Source organism: Musca domestica, unplaced genomic scaffold (genome assembly GCF_030504385.1).
Source record: "Musca domestica strain aabys unplaced genomic scaffold, Musca_domestica.polishedcontigs.V.1.1 2, whole genome shotgun sequence".
In the NCBI taxonomy this organism is placed as follows: Eukaryota; Metazoa; Arthropoda; class Insecta; order Diptera; family Muscidae; genus Musca; species Musca domestica.
Window position 1 is genome coordinate 7,641,646 of NW_026712249.1, and position 23,845 is coordinate 7,665,490.

At 34.6% G+C, this 23,845-nt stretch overlaps 1 protein-coding gene across 3 annotated transcripts; it reads left to right on the forward strand.

The window, feature by feature from the left end:
- The first annotated feature begins 509 nt into the window (after positions 1-509).
- Positions 510-22,911, forward strand: LOC101894397 (uncharacterized). 3 transcript variants are annotated; one of them, XR_009342068.1, is made up of 7 exons: positions 510-597; positions 12,905-13,060; positions 13,205-13,283; positions 13,352-17,801; positions 19,245-19,456; positions 19,529-22,049; positions 22,127-22,911. XR_009342068.1 is itself a non-coding variant. In XM_011296014.3 (6 exons), exons 2-6 carry the CDS (start codon positions 12,906-12,908, stop codon positions 21,872-21,874), a joined length of 7,242 nt encoding a protein of 2,413 aa, XP_011294316.1. In that variant the 5' UTR covers positions 510-597; position 12,905; the 3' UTR covers positions 21,875-22,911. The 3 variants fall into 3 exon arrangements, 2 of the variants coding, with proteins under 2 accessions (XP_011294316.1, XP_005187903.1); XM_011296014.3 differs by having other exon boundaries at positions 19,529-22,911; XM_005187846.4 differs by lacking the exon at positions 510-597 and adding an exon at positions 5,530-5,663 and having other exon boundaries at positions 19,529-22,911.
- Positions 22,912-23,845: the final 934 nt, after the last annotated feature.

Here is a 23,845-nt window from a genome sequence, read left to right on the forward strand (position 1 = left end):
CACGCTTGAATTCCATCACGAACAACTTTTTTTCGAAAAATTTTTTTCCAAAATTCCAAATTATAAAACATTTTTGTACGCTTGTAAACAATATAATGAACTGCCACTGGAATAATTTTAACAGCTGTTGCAGTTTTTTCATCTCACCCTGTACAGTAGCGATTTTTACACTATAGGATATTTAATTAGCGTTGATAACTACATTAGGAATATTGTCATTTCTAACTTCTTTTTTTTCAGGACTTAGTCTAATTAGACAATGTAGAATATTTGTGAAATATAGTTTTTCTGATGCACTCAGTGTTATTTAATTTTTTAAGTGAGTCACCCTGTATTATACTGTATCCGGCAAAGATCATGATACAGTTATGACTTGTTTAAACAGTACAGTACACATGCTGTTATCGTTTGTCATTTCTGTTATCGAAATCAGACTAAACTGTTATCGCAACAATCTAATCGAAGAACCAACCACCAGTTCTATGAACTCAAAACTGTGTGCAGCAATGTCAGTATCATTTCATAAGTGGTGGCTCAAGTAATGCATCGATCGTACCGCGGAGTGTTTAGAAGTGTCTCAACATAACAACAACAGAAGTTGGTTCATATTCATTGGTGTCTTTTTTTGTTTGATTTTTATGTTCTCTGTATTTAGTGTAAATAATAAAACTCTGTCGATATAGAGGAATGTTTGTGTTTATGTGTGCGTGTGTCGTTTTAATTTGTTCAGCCGCTAATCCATGGTTGCTCATTACAACTCTCAAAATCACTATGGTGAAATAATTTACCGAAAAAGAACGGTACTAGATACGGTAATCCTTTAAAGTCAACATATCAGCCACTCATGTTGGAAAACCATGCTTCCAGCTTTTAGCTTGGTCAAATTTGTGTATAAAAATTATTTCAAAGGCAAGGAGTGTAAAGAAAATTCATTTAAAAATATGTCCGAAAATCTCTTCGTTTTTGAGTGCAGGAAAATGCTTAGAATCTTATCTGAGCTGAAGTGATCTTGTAAAGGGAGACAAAAAATAGAGATAATAGAGAAATAAGGCAACTAGCAGCATATTGAAAGGAAGATTGTGATTACACAAATTATGTTTATATATTACCAATATTTTAGTCGTACTTTACCATTTGAAATAAGAATAACTGTGATATATTCATTTTATAATTGTTTGTGATGAGTTACTATTAATAATCAACATTGTATTGAAAAAATTTAGTAATAAAATAATGACAAAAAATTATATGTAAGTACAACTTTTTTAATTCCAAATTTTATAAATTGTAAAATAAATTTGATTTTGTCTCGGTCACCGCCAAATTCAAATACAATAAATCTTAGGAAATACCAATGGAACGGCTTGTAAAAAAAATGGCGAATTTTAGTTGGTATTGAAACTGAAAACTATTTCTAAAATTTGCACACCAAAACCTACTACAGGCATGAATAATTCTTATTGGGCAACATTAGCAGGCGCACAACAGTCAAGGCTCAAAAATATAATTTATACCAATACTTCATCAGAAAAAGGTACAAATGAAGATCGGCATATGACATTATCAGACCAATTTATGGAAGTTCGTGGAAGGCTTCAGTCTGGATTATTAATCCATAGGCTTAACTTCTATCAAAAAAAAAACAATGTTTTCAAAATGAAACTGACAGCTTTGTAATATTTGCCGATTTTTATTAATTTCAATAAAACGCAACACTGTTATTTTAAAATTCAAACACAGCGAATAGTAGCGAGAACAATATTTACAATAAGAGACAAGTCTTTTGAAACTGTGTCGCTTGGTTTTTATTCGGTATTTCCATAAAAAGGCCTTATAGTTTTTAACGTACATAGGTAACCAACTCCGCGTGAAAAACACAGTGGATATTACTTGGCTACCAATTTTACCTGTTTTTTCCAAAGAATTTCCTTGAGAGGTACAATGTTGAAACCACCAATCATCCGATGGCTACCTAAATATTTACCTACTTACAATTACGGTTATTAGTAGGTAAAAACTCTAAATAAAATGACTGGTAAAATCTCAATAAAATGAATTACTCCCTCTAAAACAATTTTAAATATTGCGAAATTACTTATATTTTCTTTATGAATAATATAAGTTAAAAGTCATGTTATTTCAACAGATTTGATCAATTATGAAGAGTGACAAGTAAATTCGGCCGGGCCGAGCTTTGAATACCCTCGACCATTTGGGACGAATTTGTCAATTTTCAAAAGAATAAAATCTGTTAAAAATTCTGTTAAAATCTTAAAAAATACCGAATGTAGTGTATGTTAGGGTCTATACGACGACGTGGACCTGCAGAGGCAACTTTTGTCACAAGCTATTACAATATTCAAATGCGAAACTTAAAAAAATCGGTGAATAAAATTATTATCAATCTACTTCAATTCGTTCGGAAGCTAGAGTGATTTCCACAGACGGACGGACATCGCTAAATAGACATAGAATTTTATGCTGATCAAGAATATATATACTTTGTGGGGTCTAAAATGTATATTTCGAGGTGTTACAAACGGGATAAAAAACTTGATATACCCTCCATACTATGGTGGAGGGTATAAAAATTGATAGATATTTCACTTTCTGAAATTTTCTTCCAGAACATTTTTTTAAAAAGTAATTTCAAAACATCAGCATTTATCCATGTATACGCATAATCGCGAATCAATATTTACATCTTTGTCTTCGAATAAAATGCCTATAAAGTAAAGGGGGGAGAGAAAAAGCAATTTTTTCAACAGACACAACAGCCAGTGCATTGACACGACGATAACAACAAAGCAGTGTGCTTTCAGCGAACATAGAAATGCTATAGTAAGCATATTTCAACGTTGGTGTTTTTTTTTTTTTTTTTGTTTTTTTTTTTTTTTGTAATTTGATATTCCGTTATGCATGTCATTTTTACGTTCTCGTCGGCATGTGGGAACTGTAAATACTCTAGTTATTAGGTCAATATTTTTACAATTTATTTTTTTCCAGAAATGTTGACCTGTTAAATATGTTTTTTTTTATATTTTATTTTCAAATTCAATTGATACCGAAGTTTATATATTTGTTGGTACAGACCAGAACCTGCAAGAATATAAAAATGTTACTATGGAAAAAATGCTGAAGTAGAATAAATGGCCAAATACATTTTTTATTTCCTGGTATCTGCGGAAATTAAATATTTAATATTTAGGGATCGAGCAAAAAATCGAAAGCAAATCATTTACCATGTGAACATGGTATTAATCTTCTTGATATAAATACTCTGTTCCATGGTAGAAAAATACAGGTTAGAGCATGGCCCAATTATAAGGTCGACAAGTAAGGCCAGCTGATACCTACATTTTCTGTCAACATAATTTGAATTCGCCTGACAACTACAAAAAAAACGCGATAGAAAAGTGGAGTTAAAATTGCCAAATCAAATTTGCAGTTATATAAAAAGTTTGCATAGACCATTTTAATAAAGCATATGTGGTGCAGTCGGGAAGCATATTGAAACTTCTATCAATGGCTATGCCAGAGCTAGGACCACAACAATTGAACCTTATCCTAACAGCTACGGAGTTGGTACACCAATCATGTCTCTGCATTTTATGATATATGATAGCCATATCCGTCTGAATAACGACACAAAAGAAAACGAAAGAAAACACCAATTCCGTGAAAAAAATTGAAAGGAAATAAAAATAAAACAAATTTAAAAACAAAAATAATCCAGTCTGTCCATTTACAATCGCAAAGTTTTGTTAGCCTATAATTTGATATAAATATATTAAAACTCATGAAAATATCAAATATGGCCAGAATATAGATAACTTTTATACCAAATTTCGAACAATTTCTTTAATGAGCTTTGAGTTTGGCTGTAAATAAAAGACAGCTCAGTACAAAATCTTAGCTTTCTGCCACAAGTCATGGCTAAATCATGATGAAGCTGCATTGAAGCTGCTAAGGCTACTTCTGGTATGGCTAACATGGTACCTCTCTTTTTCGGTATTTCGGTGATTTAAGCGACATTATTCACCGGAAATGTTTCAAATTTGGTATTTGAAGATCGTAGTGGATACTTCAGCCTAAGACAGAAAATTGTCTGTGCAGGCCCACGTCTTCGTAAAGCCTTTATATAACGGTATCTCCCAATATTCGGTATTTTGATAATTTTAGCGACATTCTTCACCGGAATTGTTTCAAATTTGGTATTTCAATTTTGTAACGGATACTGCAGATCCAGGTCTTCGTATAGGCCCCATATATATGTACCTCCCTGTAAATGAGAAAAGAATCCAATCTCCATCTTCGATTGTCAACTCTATTCGGCTAAACTGGAACAATGTAAAATAATGAGAAAAGAATGCAACCGCTTCGCTTGGGTGTAGATTAAATTCTAGTTTTTATTTAATAATATGTTCCTTTAGTACTACTGAAACGAATCTAACTTAACCTAATCGCAGCCACACAGTTATTCTTATCTATTCTAATATTGAATGCAGAACATTGCAGGGCTGCTTGTCATTTCATTCAAGTGATCTTGTACATATACTAAGCGCACCGATATCTGTGCGTGTGGGTCATAACCTTTATTATCTCATACATCGTATCGTATGCGTCAGCGCACAAGGTTACCGAATTGTTCGCATTTGATATTTTATAGCGATTTTAGGTACAATATTCATCGAAATTATTTGAAATATTGTATTAGAAATTCCTAATAGGTACTACAGCCTTTAACAGAATATTGTCTATGCAGGTCCAAGTATTCGTATAGCTCCAATATAAGGCTGGAAATACATAAAGAGCATATTTGACTGGCTTAAGTCATCGGCTGGCTTCTTCCTAGATGAACAAAGGAGTTTTAGGTTGACCTAGTTCGATTTTGGACCTAGTCTCCTTTGTTCATTTCCGAAGAAGCCAGCCAAATAAGCGCTTTATGTATTCCTAGCTTTACTATAGCTCATGGCAAAAGTACCTCCCGATATTCGGTATTTTCATGATTTTTGCGACTATATTTTCCGGAATTTCGTATTCTAAGTTCGTAAAGGGTACTACAGCCTATGACGAAAAATTTTTGTATACAGGTCTACATCTTCGTATAGCCCCCATATAACGATACCTCCCGATATTCGGTATTTTGATGATTTTATTGACACTATTCACCGGATTTGTTTTAATTTAGTATTTGAAGTTCATAATGGATGCTACAACTGATGTACCATCTGGTCTTTGTGCGGAAACATTTGCATTTTTCTACCTATCAAATAATCACTAAAAATGTTTCTCACAAGAAAACTGAACCACAATTTTCCATAATTTTTTCAACGTTTATTTTTTGTTTTAATTGAGTCACCCGTTCGTTAGTGTATTGGGTCACCCAGTACTGTATCAACAAAACACCATGTGATGACAATAGCAAAGCCACAAACTATACCTGTGGTAGAGTTTTAATGTGTTGGTACAGTATATTTACATTTATCGTTTGTCATTGTTATCGAAATGAAACTGCCATCGCAACATAAAGTAATCGCATATCTATCAAAACAATTCTTGATGGATACACACAACAGTATTAAATAAGAAGTGAGTGTAGTAAGTCATTTCGTTTCGCGGAGTGTTTTATTTTTTTTTTAGTGAATAAGAACCAAAAATATGTAGGTTCACTTTTCAAGCATTTTATTGTGTTCATTGCTCTGTGTATTTTTGACAGTGGTTGTGAGTGTTTATCGGCTTCCTGTTGTGTGTGAGAATTTTTGTTGTCGTTGTACATACGTGCCTGCATATTCGTGTACATATTTTTTCATATTTTCGTTTGTCGTTGCATTCCTTTTCATTGATGTGTTATCATTTTGAGAATTTGTGTTTTAATTTACTGCATTACATTTATGTAATGTATTCATGAAGGGTATATTAGAATCAGCTTTGTACTGACACATAAATTACGCGTTTTATAAAGGAATTGATCAACGAAATTAAGAGTTTTTACAATAGTTATGGTGTAAATACAGACCAAATGTAAATACATTTTTTCAGAAAAATAATATTAGTTGTGTTCCAGAACCTGCTACTATTTTGTACCATTTTCACGTTCCCGTATCGAAAACCATTGAATCTTGCAGGCAAGACAGATGCGTAGTCACATCAACGCACCATGATATGTCAAAATTTGTAGTTGTTGTTATTGCTTGTAGCCAAATGATCTTTGGCCTTTTTTCAACTCACCTCCAGAGGTGAAATTGAGTCGATAGTAAAACAGCGGCGTGCCAAATAACTGGGCAAATATCTTGCGAAGATAATTGTTTCCCAAAGTTTTATAAAAACAATGGTTATTAATTATTTTTATTCTGTGCCACAATCTCGCAGCGGACTACAAAATTAACAGCGCGCCGCCGCGTCCGTTTCATTTACAACTGATAAGCCGCCGACGCAAAAATCGATACGCTTTGTTGTCTGCTCATTAGCTGGTCTCAGTCGTTGATGAGACTTCAACGAGTGTAGACATACACGGAGATGTACGCATTGTTGTTCCGTTAATATTAAAAAACATAAATTAAAGATAGCTTTTGTAGAAAAAATATATTGAGCTTATATTTAATGTTTTTTAATAATTTTGCTAACATAAAGCATGTTTCTTGTAACAAAACGTCCAGAAGAATAATGGGAGATATTTTTTACGTGCTTTTTATACACTCCACCATAAATAAAAAAAAATATATTGAGCTTATATTTAATGTTTTTTAATAATTTTGCTAACATAAAGCATGTTTCTTGTAACAAAACGTCCAGAAGAATAATGGGAGATATTTTTACGTGCTTTTTATACACTCCACCATAGTATGGAGGGTATATTAAGTTTGTCATTCCGTTTGTAACACCTCATTTTAGACCCACAAATTATATATATTCTTTATCAATTTAGCGATGTCCGTCCGTCTGTAGAAATCATTCTAGCTTCCGAACGAAATTAATTGGATTGACAAAATTTTACTCAAATGTGTATTATATCTGCAGAACTTTTGATATTGAAAATGGGCCATGTAGGTCCACGTTTTCATATAGCCCCATGTAAAGGTACCTTCCGACATTTGTTATTTTGATGATTTTAGCGACATTATTTACCGGGATTGTTTCAAATTTCGCATGTGAAGTTCGTAATCGATACTTCAGCCCATGCCAGATAATTGTCTGTGCAGGTCCACGTCTTCGTATAGCCCCCATATAACGGTACCCCCTGTATTCGGTTGTAAAGTAGAATAGTGTCCAATCTCCCACTTCGATTGTCAACTCTATTCAGTTTTCGGTGAGAAAAGAAAACCGACCGCTTCGTTAGGGTGTTATTTCAATTCTGATTTTATTTAAAAAATAAGTTCCTTACGTACTACTGAAACTAATCTAACTTAACATAGTCGCAGCCACACACTGTTATTCTTATCTATTCTAATATTGAATGGAGAACATTGCTGGGCTACTTGTCATTTCATTCAAGTGGTCTTGCACATCTACTGAGCGCATCGATATCTGTGCGTGTGGGTCATAACCTTTATTATCTCACGCATTATCGTATGCGTCAGCGCACAAGATCACTGAATTCTTCACATGTGATATTTTATGGCGGCTGGGAAATATTTAATTTTAGAACATTTATTTTTTATTGCTACATTTTCCCAGCGCCTCAATCGCACTCAAAAGTATGTACAAAGTATTTTGTACACGGTATTTTGATGATTTTAGCTCAATTATAAACAGATTATTCTTCAAGTTTCGCATTTAAATATTGTAATAACTTATAACAAAAGGTCTACGTCGCCGTACAGGCATTCGGTATTTTTAAGATTTTAACAGAATTTTTAACGGTTTTTATTTTTTTTTTTTTTTTGGAAATTGCCAAATTTGTACCAAATGGTGGAGGGTATTAAAAGTTCGGCCCGGCCGAACTTACAGCTTTTTTACTTGCTTTTTTTTTTGTTTTTGTAATCAATATTCTGTGTGTGCAGTGGTGTTCACTTGTTTATGTGTACGCTTGATGGATATGTTTATCATATAAGTTACATGTGGTAGAAAGGGATAGATAGAGTAACGTAATATTAAATCTGACAATGTGCTAATTAGGGATACGTAAGTCTACGTTCGATAAATCTATTAATAGACTTTTGATGTTAAAAATTAAAAGTGGGAGTCAACTTAGCCTTTGGAAAACAAAGTCGAATTTTTATTTTTAACCTTCATATGAGCGAAGTAATATACAACGATTAGTATTTTCTTAATGTTTAATGTTTTAATTTTCTATTCCTTTAAAAATAAGCAACTGGTTGGCAGAAATAAACCTGTAGTTGAATTTTCAATTACATGTAATATTTGTAACTAATGAAATTTATCGCAAAATTTCCCAAAATGGTTATGTATAAAAGTAACCGATCTTTAACTTATTGGGAAAGAATGCAATATTGAAAAGTTAACGCTTTCGTTAAAGGAAAAAATCGAGTGGGTTTTCGTTTTTGACTACGTAGGTCTATGTTACTATGAACGTTTTGAGATTAGTTTGTGAATTATTTTCCCAAATAATATTTTGTTAAGTATCAAGACTGTGATTATCAGAAAAAAATTAAATCTTAAAGCAATAGTTCGCATTTATCGCTGCGCTATAATTGTATATAACATTTTTATTAAGATTGTTTTCAAATTATGCAAAATGGTGTGTTGTGATGTCCAGTATTTAATGGCAATGTAATCCTATCGATTTTAAAACAGTAAACTTCTGAAGAAGTTGAAAAAGTTCGTTGAGAAAAAATGCCCTTCCCTCTTTCGTTTTCAATGCTTACATTTTTGTAATACTAACAATAGTTAAAAAGTATAAAGAGAACGGAACGCCTAAAATAAAGAGCTAAACTTATGTCGGCAACGCTTAACAATAAAAATAATGATAATTGCATAACCACAAGTTGTGATATCTCTTACATTTGTAAAAATAAGTAACTGCATCTCTCACCAGTAGTATTTTTTTATTACCTCGTTTATTTTCTAATTATATTAAGTATCATGTAGATTCTTTTGTTCAAATTATTTTTAAAAAAAAGCGTTTGTGTAGTGCGTATTAATTGCAATTAACTTCATTTTTTATATTCCCACCTCAAATGCATATTTCCCATCCTAAAATCACACATTTTGCCATTGGTTTTGGTTTTTAAACAAAATATAATTTTGTATTTTTTCATAGTTTCGTGAGCAATGTAAATTGAAATAAAAAGAAGATATGGAAAACAACAATACTAAATTGAAATAAAAAGAAAAAATCCCATTTGGAAAATGGCGTAAGGACCAAATACCTACGAAAAACCAATTAATTTTTGATCTCAATAAATATCAAATTTGTGCTGGGAAGAAACAAATCTATTTTTGTTCTCAATAAACTACAAGATAATATGGAAGGAGTATCAATGGATTATAATGAAATGCATTGGAGGGTTAACTTGCGACACAATACTTTTGCAGTACTCGTTGATAATTGATATGAAAATAATGAATCATTGGTAAAAATTAAGATTTTTCGGTAAGCTGAAAAAATCAATTTTTCAAAAATATTACTTTATATTACTATTATGAATTATTGTTCTTTAAATTATATGCTTAAGTATAATAAAGTTCCATGTGCATACAATAAAAAAATGTTTATAGAATTCTTTAGTTCTATGTCAATTTTGAAGGAATTTTCGCCTTTTTTTAGCACTATGACTGCCTTACCTCGAAATATTCATGTATGAACTTCTTGGCAAGGAATGACAGCTTAGTGTTATTGGGAGTGTTTATGCAAAATAGGCATGTCAACTGTTATTACCACCTTAACCAATTAATTTCAGAGATTTTTGTATTAATTTTTTTTATTAAACATTTGACGTCCACTAATTTCGGCCTACTAAAGGTGATGATAAATAGGTAATCTCTGAACGATCTTTCATTTGATTCGCCTTTGGCCGGTGGGGTTGTGACTTAACTGGTCATGCAACTACGTGGTTGCACCTTTTTTGTTGTTGTGTGGAGTGGCGGTTGATCGTACAATTTCGTCTATTTAGTGTGCTGCGGTTACGTTGTTGGATGTTGCCGAGTTATGAACGACTAGCATTGCTGATGTGGTTTCCGATTACTGTTGCTCTTAGGAATTCATGGTCATGGCATGGTTTATCGTATCCAATATTAAACACCCATAATTTTAATTTCAAATGTTAAGTTTCTGAGACACAAATAACTCACAAAATTAACATTTGAAATTAAAATTATGGGTGTTTAATTTTCGATTCGATTTTTTTATAACAAAAAAATCTTAAAACTGATTACACTTACTGAGCAGGGCATGCGCAGGAGATTGCGTAACCTCATAAGTAAATGAATATCTGAGCTAGCAATTGAACTTAGTAATTGTTCGATCACTAAATTTTGTTCGTAGAACACGATTGACTGTCCTAATTCAGAAGCTTTTTTCAGTGAATTGTTCAGTCGAACTAGGTCATTCATTGTGTTGTCTTCAAAATTCTTGCTCGAATTAGAGTATTGAGGTCGAAATCAAGTGGGTGTACTCCTGCTAGCATAAGTTTGCATTTTGTCAATCTACAGCTACATACAAACCAAGAACGTTGAAGAAAAAAAAATGATAAATGTGACAGTGTTGTTTGTTTTGTGGTTTTTGTAAACATAATCCAATAATCCACCAAATCTTTATAACATTGTTTTTTCTCTTGGCTTTTGTACATGATTTCCACCTTACCGTCAAGGACAACATCAAATTCTATTTTCTACCTCACACACAAATCCATAAATATGTTTCCGATCTGTTACACCATTACAGTAAACTACTACTCTACTCTGTAAAACAGGAGTACTCTCGAGCACTCCCACATAAAACATTAGAGTGGAGTGTAAACTTCTTATAAAACTCGTAATTTTCTAGCACTTTTACAAGTGAGTATATTTCACTCGTGAGTAAAATCGAGCAAATTCGAGCTCTGGTTCAGAACATTAATCATTTGCTTTTACTCACTCGTATTTATAATCACTAACACCCTTTTTGTTTAAGGGCATTAGTTTGTTTGTAGTGATTAAGATTCTCGAAGCTTCCAAGTATAGATGAGAATTTGTGAATACTAGTGAGTAGAAGGCGTCGATTAGTAAATTGTAAAAGTAAAACAGATGTGTGCTAAGCAGTGACCGGCTTGCGGCCACCGCATTTTTGCGGTAAAATGTAATCAGCACAAATTTTAGGTCCTTCCGAGTGGTAGATAATCAACTTATTTTTGTCGTCATCGTCTTTGTGTTGAATGCGTCTGAGTAAATGATCGAAGGGAACAGATACACCGGCGGTTTTTTTGAGTATAAATGATTTAAAAACAGTTTAGTTTCAGTTGATTTCTTTTTGATGTGCAAATGTCTAAATTCTAGACCAGGGCAACAATAGGATGCTTATAGGCACAAAGAGAGTGGTGCCCCCTGACTTGTTTTGCATTTTTTCTCTCACATCTGTAAAAGGACAAAAATAAACAACTAGAAAAGCTACTGTTTATTTTACTCTTAAGTTCTGGTTATTTTCATTTCGCTCTCCCGTTTTCTATACTCAGTATTACTCTTACACTTGCTATTCATTTGGTGGTTGTTTTCATTCAGCAATGTTCAACAGTAGGTTTGATTCGTTAATAAATGAGCAAATGAACGAATCAAATCGAGTGTTTGAGAAGAAAAATGTAATCTTTTCGATTCGGTTATGCTTAAGTCAACTTGGTGTAGGAAAATCTGTAGTAAAAACGACTTCTTGTTGCGAAGAAAACACAGAGTGTATAATACGAAAACTAATTGTAATACAGGGTGAGATAAAAAAAAAACTGCAAACAACCTCAGACTGCTGTCATTTCTAAGCCACTCGTCCGACAGCTGTTAAAATTATTTCTGTGACAGCTCATTTAAAGAGAATTTTTTAGAAAAAACGTTGTTCGTGATGGAATTCAAGCGTGATAGTGTGATTTCTTTTTACTTGGCTGGAAAACCACAAGTGGCTATCGTTAGAGCACTACATCATTTCAATGTGAATAAATCGTTTGTGTCTCGTACCATCGACCGTTACCGTGATACTGCTAGCGTAGCCAATAACATCAGAAATGGTTCGAAACGTAAAGAAGCGACTTGATCGAGTGATTTCCACAGACGGGCCAACATCGCTAAATCGACATAGAATTTTATGCTGATCAAGCATAAAATCGAGGTGTTACAAACGGAATGACAAACTTAATATACCTGCATATTATAAAATTATCCCAGAGGTCACGTTCGATGATAGCCAATATCGATCTACTTTACGGTATTTTATTAAGATTAATTGGTAATCCTTCCGAAAATATCCGATAGAAGTGTCTGAAGTTTGGCATGTAAGGTTCTTTGTAGATCGCTTCCGATTTTGTGTTATTTTTCCGGTTTCGGCCACATTCTTCAATAAAATTAGCCAAAACTTGGTATTTGAGATTCTGAATAAATGGTAATACCGTTAATTAGAATAAGAAATCGGTTCACGTTTCGAGATAGTCCTTGCATAATGATAAAACCCGATTGAAGTATTTTAAAGGTTTTGACAATCTTTGTAAGATTTTTTTTAAATTAGTCCTCGTTTTGATATTGGCCTCAAGAAGTTGAAGAGGAATTGAACAAATTTCAATAATTTGCCATCATTTTAGGAGTTTTCATTTACCAATCGTATTATATATATTGAATTGTATACTGAAGTATCACTGTAACCTTAAATATATGAACTTCTGTCTGTCTAATTTCAAAGTAAAATCCTAAACAAGTTGGAAATAAATTATAATATTTATTATAAATAATAAAAAATAATAATTTTTTTTTATTATTGTTCCACTTTCAGAATGGATACAGACCTTGCGAATATGGACAAACAAATAACAGAAAAGCTAGAGGCTTTGATGAAGTATATACCATTTATAGATTATATCCTTGAAATAGACAGAGGCAAATATGTAAAATTCGTTGACATTAAACGATGGATTGTTAACAAAAAGAGGTAAGGGTTTTATTTGACAATATTTATTAAATTTTGTAAGTTTAGTTAAAGACTCCGCAATTAATGTGTATATGTTGCAACATGCTTTACAATAATCTTTCATTTAATATTAAATAAATAATATTTTTATTTGAATATTTTCAGATATCCACTTAATGATTTAAAGAAAATCGAACAATCTATCATAACACAGTACAAAAATCTGCTTGTTATGGATGATAGGGTAAGGAGGCTGAAATACAAATTCATATGTCTAGATATTATCATGATAGTTTTTATTTTATTTTTCAGAAAGTTCCTGCCGAAATAATGAACATTTTTAGTAAAGAATTTAAAGCTGAATTCGTTAATCTTTGTTCAGACGATGAGGATGAAGGGGAGGAGGCTAAGGATAAGAAACAACAAACATGTACAGTTTCGAAAAGACAAGAAAAACCAAACACCTCAAGGACAACAGATAAAGAAACTGTTGTAAAACCAAACACCTCAAGGAAAACAGATAAAGAAACAGCCAAAAAACAAAATACCACAAAGAAATCAGATAAAGAATCAGCTAAAAGTCCTTCAGAAGCTTCGAAAACAAAGGAAATCAGCCTTGAAAGTGATGATGATTTGGAAATAATATCTGTTTCATATCCAACTTCAACGGCCGACAAGGCCAAACAGCCAAAGAATGATGTCAAAGGAAAGACAAAAGAAGAAGCAGAATCATCCAAAGCCAAAAATCTAGATGATGTTACAAAGAGTCTATTGGATGAAATAGACAATATCTGTGATGAAGATAATTTCGTTAAAAATGTCGAAAAGTCACCAACAATTTGTAAGAAAAAAATGAGCAATGAAGACACTAGAGTCTCCTCGAAAACAAGTCCTGCTAATAAACAAATTAATAAATCTGAAGCACCAATTGTGGATACAATTTCTTTAGACGATTCAAGTGATGACGAAGAGGTTAACCCTAATCCAATAAAAGAAACTGTAAAGAAAGTATCCCAGCAGCAACTAGGCGCAGAGAAGCCAAGTCCCGTGCTAGAGGAGAAACCCTTGTTTACCAGGCGTTCAAATGTTCGAAAATCGATTGAAAACAATAACCAAACTGATGAGCGTAATAAAACTGTTCCCAGTCCTCCAACTGCAACAAATTCAGTTGAAGAGGAAACCAAGTCCTCAATAGATCCAACAATAATTTCAGCCATTAATGACATTAGCCTAAAAAGCCTGGACAATTCTAATTGCGAAGATCTTCTGACTTGTATTATTAAAGTCAGCGAAAGTAAAAGTACTATTTTGGAAAATTTACTCTTAAAGACAATTATAAAGCGTTTGAGGGCCAATGAAGAACAGAAACCTAAGGATGTAGGAGCTGCTCCAGCCCTATCTGCCAACATTGATAATTCCCATCCAAATAATGAAAATGCTAATGCAAATCCTACTAGCGTTTTGCCGACGAATAGCAATTTACCATTGCATTCAACAGGAGGACAACAATACTATCAACCTCACTTCAATCCTCCAGCAGCAGCAACGCCATATCCACAATATAATCAAGTTCCATCACCTTCAATGATCCATCAACCAATACCCCATCCAAATTATGAATCAAATGCTGGGCCGCATGCTTATCCAAATTCACCACAATATGCCCCTGCTCCTCCTTGCCAACGACGTCTAAATCTCAATGATCCAAGAATAAAAAATTTAATAAATAAATTTAAGGCTTCACCTCTGCTGACACCACAACAAAAAATGATGTTAACCAAATTTGGGCAAGTTCCAATGCCTCAAATTCCTAGCAATATTCAGGCACAACCAATCCAATCGATGCCGCCCAATGTGCCCTTAAACAAATTTAATGACCCGGTTTCATCAGCAACCCCTCAAAACACACAGCCGTTACAGTATCCAGCCCCGCATTTATCCCGCCCAAATAATACCAAATCTTTCGAACTGCAAAAGAATCCCATAAAAGCAAATACACCAAAACCCGCAATGGCTAAGCCTGCGGGCATGGCCACCACAATTTCTATGGAGGAATATAAACATCGAAAAGAAATGGAGAGATTACAAAAGCTTCGTGAAGATGATGAAAAAAAGCGTCAGACCGAACATCAACGTAAGGAAGAAGAAAAAAAGCGACAGGAAATGGACAAACGTACATTTGAGGATATCGAAAAACGTAATAGCCTTAAATCCACCGAGGAAATACGTTCGATTCTGCTGAGTACCCTACAGCCAAGTGAAATAGATGCTTTAAGGGATTCCTTTAAAAATGCTCGGAAGAACAGCTCTGAAACGGAAAGTGAAACAAATTATGGCAAACAAAATTCACACAAACGTGTGGACAAGGAGAATGCCAAGTCCTTATTGAATGAAAAGAAAAATAATAGCAAACCCAACGGCCATAAAAAAATTACAGACTTGGATGTTTCTGAAAAACTAACCAATGGCATGGAAAGTGATAAAAAGTCACCAACCCGAAGACCATCCGAAGACCTAAAAGAAAATGTAATGGATTGCCATAACACCAAAGAGGAACACCAAAAAACTACTCCCACCAAGAAGTCATCAAATGCTAACAAATCCAAGAAAGCAAAATCCTCCCGGTCATCATCCTCATCTGGTGGCAACAGAAAAGTTGATATTACCCGCGAAATGAATCGAGTCTACAGGGAATTAGAATGTACGGTTAAGGGCTTCGATCAAATAATGGATTATATGCCCAAAGCAATTGGCGGCAAGCGACGTTCCAGTGTACATGCCCGTTCAGTTATTTCGGAACAATTAAATGTAGATGAAGAATCCACAACAGAGATAAGTTCCTCACAAACTTCCAGTGATAGTTTAATATCATCCTTTCAACTGAGAAAACGCCGCAAAACCATTGATACCCATTTTGAACATCAAAAACGACAATCCAGCATGCAGGCCCACAATGCCATTGCCCATCAGTTAAGTTCACAGGAAGACAATGGTGAAGCTAGAGCAGATATGCTGCCAGAGCGAAGAAAAACAACTGAGGGCAATTTTCACAACGCCATGGATGTGGATGGCGATGATTGCGAGCATAGAATAGGATACTCCAGTTCCAATGATGGCGAAACAAAACCAATAATACCCCTTAAGGTGCCCAAGATTATTTTGAAACGTTTAACCCAAAAAGAAATCGAAAAATACACCATAGTCCAGAAGTCTACCGAAAATAATGGAGATTCCGCATTGGACACAAGTATTCTAAAGGTTCAATTAATTCCAACATCCACAAAGCATGTGACTCCATCGACGTCGGGCAATAGAAAACCTCTACCACAAATTCTAAACAATGACTGTCAAATGTTTGAAAAAAATACCAGAATTTGTGTCCTGTGCAATAGCAAGTCACCGGATTTGACAAATCATTTTGTAGGAAAACATAAAACTGAATCCTATGTTGCCCGCCTATCATGGTCCCAGCTAGATGAATTGCTATTAAATACACCATTCGCCACAGCAGTCAGTGGTGGTAAGCTATCGGGCGCATTGCCCCAGTACTCGATTAAATGCCAATTTTGCGAAACACAAATCAAGGGGATATTCCACAAGTTTTACGACCACTATTCCAGCCACACTGGCGAATTTGCATACCAATGTGGCCAATGTAAGTACAGCCGTCCCTATAGGGAATTTATCACGATACATCAGCTGAATAAGAAGAGGTGTAGCAATGCAAAAACCCAAATCCTGTATCGTTACAAAGCGGATGCCAGAGTTATTTACCTGTACTACTGTAACATATGTAATTTTGTGCAATTGAATGAGGCGAATATCTTCAAGCATCTAAGGGAGCATCACGATGCGCGACAGGCAACACAGGATAATGTCAAGAAATGTATATTGGCAGCCATAAGTGATGGTCCAGACAGCAGTAATACCATCGAACGTCAGGATTCAGCAGAAACAACACCCAGTGAGGGCGTAGTTCCCAAAATTGAAACAAAACTGGAATTAATGGATGATAACATACTCGTGTGTAATGAGCCCTGTATGGATGAGGAAGAGGCGGCGACTGCGGCAGAGGAGAATTATGACTTGGCCACATGTGCCCTAGATGAACAATTGAAACAAATGCATGAAGATCTACAGACGCCTCCGACTCCGCCCATGACCACTATACATTTTAATTCTAATCCCGTACAGGCTATCAGTAATCGTTTGAAACCTTTGGCAATTAAACCAGAGCCAGAGCCCATGAACGATGATGAAGATAATCGATTAACACCACCACCATCACACCCACCACGACAATATATAGATCAGAGTGGTATTAGTCCTCCATACAGACTTTCGTATCGTTGCTATCCAATGCATGTCAAATATCTGGGCCTATTCAAGTGTCTAACCGACGATTGTTATTTTTCCACGGATTGCCCGAAGGAATTTCAACACCATTTACAATCTCATACAGATGAAAGCCTATGCCTGCAGTGTGCCTATTGTTCGTTCCAAGGGCAGATATCTTCAATTGAAACATTAATTGGACATATTCAAAACGATCACAGTCGTATGCTGTTCCAATGTTCGGAATGCTGTTATCGTAGCATCGATGGCTGTAATGTACTGGTACATCAAAGGGAAAAACATTGCAGTGGACTCGATGGAAATGATTCACTTAAAGTATTTAAATGTCACGGTGAGGAAGCGGCATTTTGTGAAGAGACTAGCAGAGAAAAGTTGAAAATGAATGCTCCAAAAATTACATGTGAATGTAAGTATTAAAAGAAAGAGAATAATTTTTATATTTGTTTATTAAATCAATCAAAGAATACAGTTTCCATAACGTTAAGAAATACTTAAAATCATTAGGCATCATCTGAATTTACAAAATATTTTATAGAACCATGCTTTTACAAAACCGTAGAAATAAACTTGGGGATATCAATTTTTATAGCACCTTGCACCCGGGAATATGCCTGTTAAGTTTTAGGGGTTTTGTAAATAAAGAGAAAACGTCTTTCGTCATAATCGAGTAAAATAGCATCAGTCGGTTTTGCCGACAGATGTATACCCCCAGGTTTGAGTTATGATTATTCAAATTGTTAACTCTTTATTTGGGAGCTTCCGAAGCAGTCGGCCAATATTGACCAATTCGTATCTGACCTAAGACTGATAAAAATATTACCGACTATATCGACTACTTCCTTTACATTATATGAGATATGTGCAAATTTTTCCGTCCGTCTGTCCATGTTGTTTTGTAAACAATGTACAGGTCGCATTTTTTGACCGATTCGGATAAAATTTTGCACAAATAATTTGTTTGACCAAAGGACGAACCCTATTGAAATTGGAGATAATCGGTCAACATTTAGACATATCTTCCATATACATCTTTGTCCGATTTGCTTTATATTGCGCACCAAACGTGTATTATCAGCCCAAATAGTGTGAAATTTCGCACATACGACCAGATCGGGCCTGAAAATGAGTGTGCCAAATTTGATCGAAATCGGTTCAGATATAGCTATATCTCCCATATATATTCTTGATCCGATTTATTATTTTTGTACTCCGCAGCCGTAATATGCAATCTATAACAATGATATTCGGGGAAATATAACAAATACAACTCAGAAATTCCCTTGCTGAATTTTATCGAGATTGCTTAAGATTTGGATATAGTTCCCACATATATTTTCGTCCGATTTGCCTTTTATTGTGCACCAAACGTGTAATATTGGCCCAAATGGAATGGAATTTGGCACCAAATTGAGGCTAGAAACAAGTATGCCAAATTTGGTTAGATATATCGGTTCAGATATAGATATAGCTCTCAAATATAAATTATATCGAGATCGGTTCAGATTTGGATATAGCTCCCATATATATCTTTGTCCGATTTCAAGTCAGGCCGAATTGGAAAGGCACAAATGCTTCGGCAAATTTATTAGAAATCGTTTCAGAGAAGGATATTCCTCTCATATATTAGTTCCTTTGGACTTAAAATTAAAATAATAATCATAGTTGGTATAATTTAATTCTCACATACTTCCAATAAAAACTTTAAGCTCTACAAAATATGTAAAATGGCGTAGGGTATTAAAAAGACAGCCCCGGCCGACTTTAAGACTTTCTTTACTGGTTTTTATTATTTTTTAATTTTTTTTGGATTCTTTCTAATATCCAAAATAATTTATTTTCACATTTTCAGACTGTCGCCAATACTCTTACTACAATTCCAATTTTTTGAAACATCACATGCTAAACGAACACAAAATACAAAAGCATTCGAAATACTATTCGTGTTTATACTGTACGTTCAAAGCCAATGATGATTTCGTGCTGCGAAAGCACTTGGCTCTATGTCATCCAAATGAATTTGCCTATATTCGTGATCATAATAGCGCTGAAATATCACAAGAGGTAAGTCTGCCTTCGCAAATCTTCAAAATGTTTTCAAATATTTATTTGTATTGTTTTCTTTATCCCTTCCAGGATTCAGTGGAGCAGCTGCACTTGTTACAACTAAGCGAACCGATTACAAGGCTAATTGATTACAGCAAAGCCAATGTCATTGAAGATGTTAAACCAAACGCCGACGAACTATTGAAATGCCAAGAAGAAACCCTAAAGATACGTCTAAGAAAACTAACAGAAAAAACTGGCATAGCTCCGGATTGTTTGTATCGTTGTCCCGAACAATCATGTGGTGGTTTCTTTTCCATCTACGATCTATGGTTAAGACACATGAGAACCAAACACTGCTGTTTGGAGTGTGCATGTCCACATTGTCCCGGCGAAAAACTGTTGCCGTTAGAAGAATTTAAAACACATTTCGAAAATCACCGCCGTCATCTCTATCTTTGTTATCATTGTCCCCTTACCTTTGCAAGCAATGAGGAGGCGATGGCCCATGTTTCTAGCACAGGACATGTAAATTCATACGGTGCAATGCGTTCAGAGAGAATACGTTTTAATTTAAGTTATTCCTATTTTATTTTGCTCCCATTGGATAAGTTAAAAGAGCGTGCAGAATTTATACCGAATATCTTGAATTTGTTAGACGAACGTCTACGTGAACTGGAATCTAGGGAGTCGAAGAGTTATAAAAATAGCTGGCTGATACCCACGGAGGATAGTCCAAACTGGTTGGAAGATTTTCCCACAGATATTTGTCGCAAATTGAAGAAGAAATGTTTCAATGGAAAGTGTGATTTTCGTGCCATCGAAGCGGCGGAACTGTTTCAGCATGTTCGTGAAAAACACAAAATCTCTGGTTCAACATTCAGTTGTCGCCAATGTGACTTTAGTATTGTCAATTGTCAACACTGGGATGATATCCTGGCCCACATTCACCAACATTTCGATAGCACATTCTTTATATGCGGTGCCTGTTCCGCCTACTTTTACAATCGCTCAAAAATGGCAACCCACATACGAGAAAAACACGATTGTCGCGATGTACCGCTTATAAATCTAATCAAAGTCAAAAAACAAATCTATATCCGTCTGGCCATTGTGTTTGCCAGCAAATGTCTATCGTTTAGTACAATGCGCAATTGTTTCTGTTGCGAAGAGAAGGGCATGAAGGGCGATGCGTATATTTTGCATTTGAAACGTTATCACAAATTCTCGCTGCAATATTTTTGTGAGTGGTGTAATTTACCCATTGAATCACTGCAATTGGTTAAGGATCATTTCAGTAAAGTCCACAGAGTCAATACATTGAAAATCCGTTGTGAACTGGCTTCGAAGTATAATATAAAAGTTAAATCCGTAAGCAACTTTGAGTTAGACATTGATACCAGAGAAGAAGTAGTGCTGCATTTGCAGCAGCAACCAATGGTGCAAATAAAACCAGAACCCGAAGAAATAATGGAAAATGATGATAGCGTTGTAATTTTAGATGATGATGACATTATTGTTGAGAATCATGTAAAAGATCAGGAAAAAATGGAACAAGAATATAAGCCTATGTTAAAATGTATAGCCATGGACAGTTTGAGAGAGAAGACAATGCCGCAACATTTTTCCCACGCACAAATGTCAACCCAAAATTCAAATATATCCTCAACTACGGCAAATGTCAATGGTGCCTCACATTTAACCCATCTTCAAATGCCTCCAGCAATCAACCAACCATATAATATTCCCAGCTCTTCTCATCCGCATTCTGTAATACCCCAAAACTCCAATGTCCCAATGAGTATGGCATATGGTCAGGCAAATCCACCACTGCATGCGGTGCAATTGGGCTCCAGGAATATATTACATAGTGTCCCGCCCAATTCCCATGCAAATATTTCCAACATACAATTGATGCCAAATAGCATAGCAAGAATTGGATCTGTAACGTCCAATGGTGTACCACACAACATTCGGCAACAACATATTGTTCGAATGCCCGCAAATCAGCCACCAACAACGGCAGCCGCCACACATCCAATACAATATTATTCAAATAACAATTTTCCACATCAACCCACTCAACAACAAGTTCAATATCCTAGAAATAATTTTGTCCATGCCGCAACAACAGCGGCGAATGCTTCAAACCAATATTCTAACAATCATATAACCTATCAAACCACTCATTACAATCCAACGTCACTCAATTCAAATCCGCAATATTCTTCTTCCACCTACACCACCTCTCCTAGCGTTACGCAAATGTCTACTTCGACAGTAAACAATAGTCGACCGTATCATAATTATCCACCGAACCATTTCCAAACAAATAACTACGTTCAAAATACGCATCTTGTCAATGGACATCCAACAAGTTTTACAGCAACACAACAACAACAATTTAATGCTGGCTATCACACTTCATTCACGTAGACCCCAAATTCGGGAGGAAAGTTCCCCACCATAAAAAGGTTTCCGTTTTGAATTTGTAATTTCTTCGTGGGAGGCAAGAGTTTCAAGTCATAGAATGTGGGCTTCCATTCACATCGCTGTCATCCAACCAGAATCAATTACCAGATGCAATATAAAAGACGCCTTTTTATAGTTGGTTAGTATAAAGTTCCTCTATCAGTGTTTGATGTATATCTGGAAACTAACATGGCTTTTTTTTCGAAAATATGTTAGGAATTCCATGATGGTGCTGGGTTGGGCACCTAACTTCAATTTTGCCGTAAATTATAAAACAATGATTCTTCCATTATTAGAGAAGCTCTTCGAATGACCCTCTCGGGAATATAAATTTTGTTATACAAAGTTATAGGTATGTAGGTTGCAAGGTTGGCCTATTGGTTGCAGCTAAAGACTGGGAGCAGAATTCATAATTGGATTTGTTCTGGGTCTCTCTTTTTTATTTGTATATAAAATATGCATTGAAAATATACTACAGAATTTTCTTGACATTTTTCCAAGAGCAGAGTGAAAAATTAAAGTGTTTGAGGCCGTTTTGATCCATGGATACAGTTTAAAAGTTAGGCTTAGTACCTAAAGAAATTTGGTAATCTGATTAGTTGCAAATTACTTGCCAAAGCTGTGAATACCTCAAATATTAAGTAGCAAATCTCTTAAGTTCCAAAAGAGCTACTCAAAATCAAAGTAAAAGTCAAATCTGAAAAAATGGTTTTACAGGAATTTGATTATTCATGTGAACCATTCTTTCGTTGCCATAACTTTTTGGAGTACATCAATTGTCTTGAAGAAACCCCGTTCAGTTGGAATCTTTCAATTTGCTCTACTATATAACATTAAGATCGATATCAGATATCGCTGGACGTACTTATGGAAACCCATGGTTTCAATTGTTTTTATTTTTATCGAATTCTCTATACAACTCTAGATTAATTTGAGATTATATTGAATTCAATATTGTAATACTAGTCTGTAAGATTTATAAATAAACAATTTACAACAAATTATTTTTTTAGCAAACTTATTATTCATAAAATTGCCTTCTAGCAACATTGCGACAAAAAAATGTTTTTGTTTTTAAACTACATTAAGTTTGATATTTTTATGAATTTTAAAAATTATGATACATTTTTTTTAAATATGTTACGTTATTTTACTATATATATGTTTCTGATTATATTTTTTGCAATACAAATAATAAAACCAAAAAATAATAAATAAAACATATCCCGACTACTTTTAATATTTTTTGAGATGAAAAAACTGCAAAAAACTTCAGACTGCTGTCATATCTAAGCCACTCGTCCGACAGCTGTTAAAATTATTCCAGTGACAGCTCATTATATTGTTTTCAAGCGTACAAAAGGATTTTGGTCAGAATTTTCCAGAATAAAAGTTGTTGGTGATGGAATTCTAGCGTGATAGTGATTTCTTTATATTTTTGGGTGGAAAACCAGAAGTGACCATCGTTAGAGCACTTCAGCATTTAAATGTGAATAAATCTTTTGTGTCTCGTATCATCGCGCGTTACCGTAATACTGGTAGCCTAGCCCGACATCAAGGAAGTGAACGAAAAAAAAACAGCAACATTAGCAGAAATGGTTCGAAAAGTAAAGAAGCTACTTGATCGAGGCCCGCGTCTCAGTGGCCGAAAAATGGTTCGTGAGGTGAACATATCGCAATATTCCATTCGGCAAATATAAAAAAAATGAGCACAAGTCTGTTGGACTATTGTGTCTGGAGTATTTTGGAAAGCAATGTTGGTATTAAACAATACCAAAGTGTCGATCACCTCAAGCAAGCGTTTCGCTGGGAATGGACCAAAATACCGCAAATCAACATTCGGGCAGCGTGTGATGGTTTCAATGGCCGTAATTCGTGCCAAAGGTGACCAATTCGAACAAATATAAATTTATTCCAAAATTTGATGCTATTTCC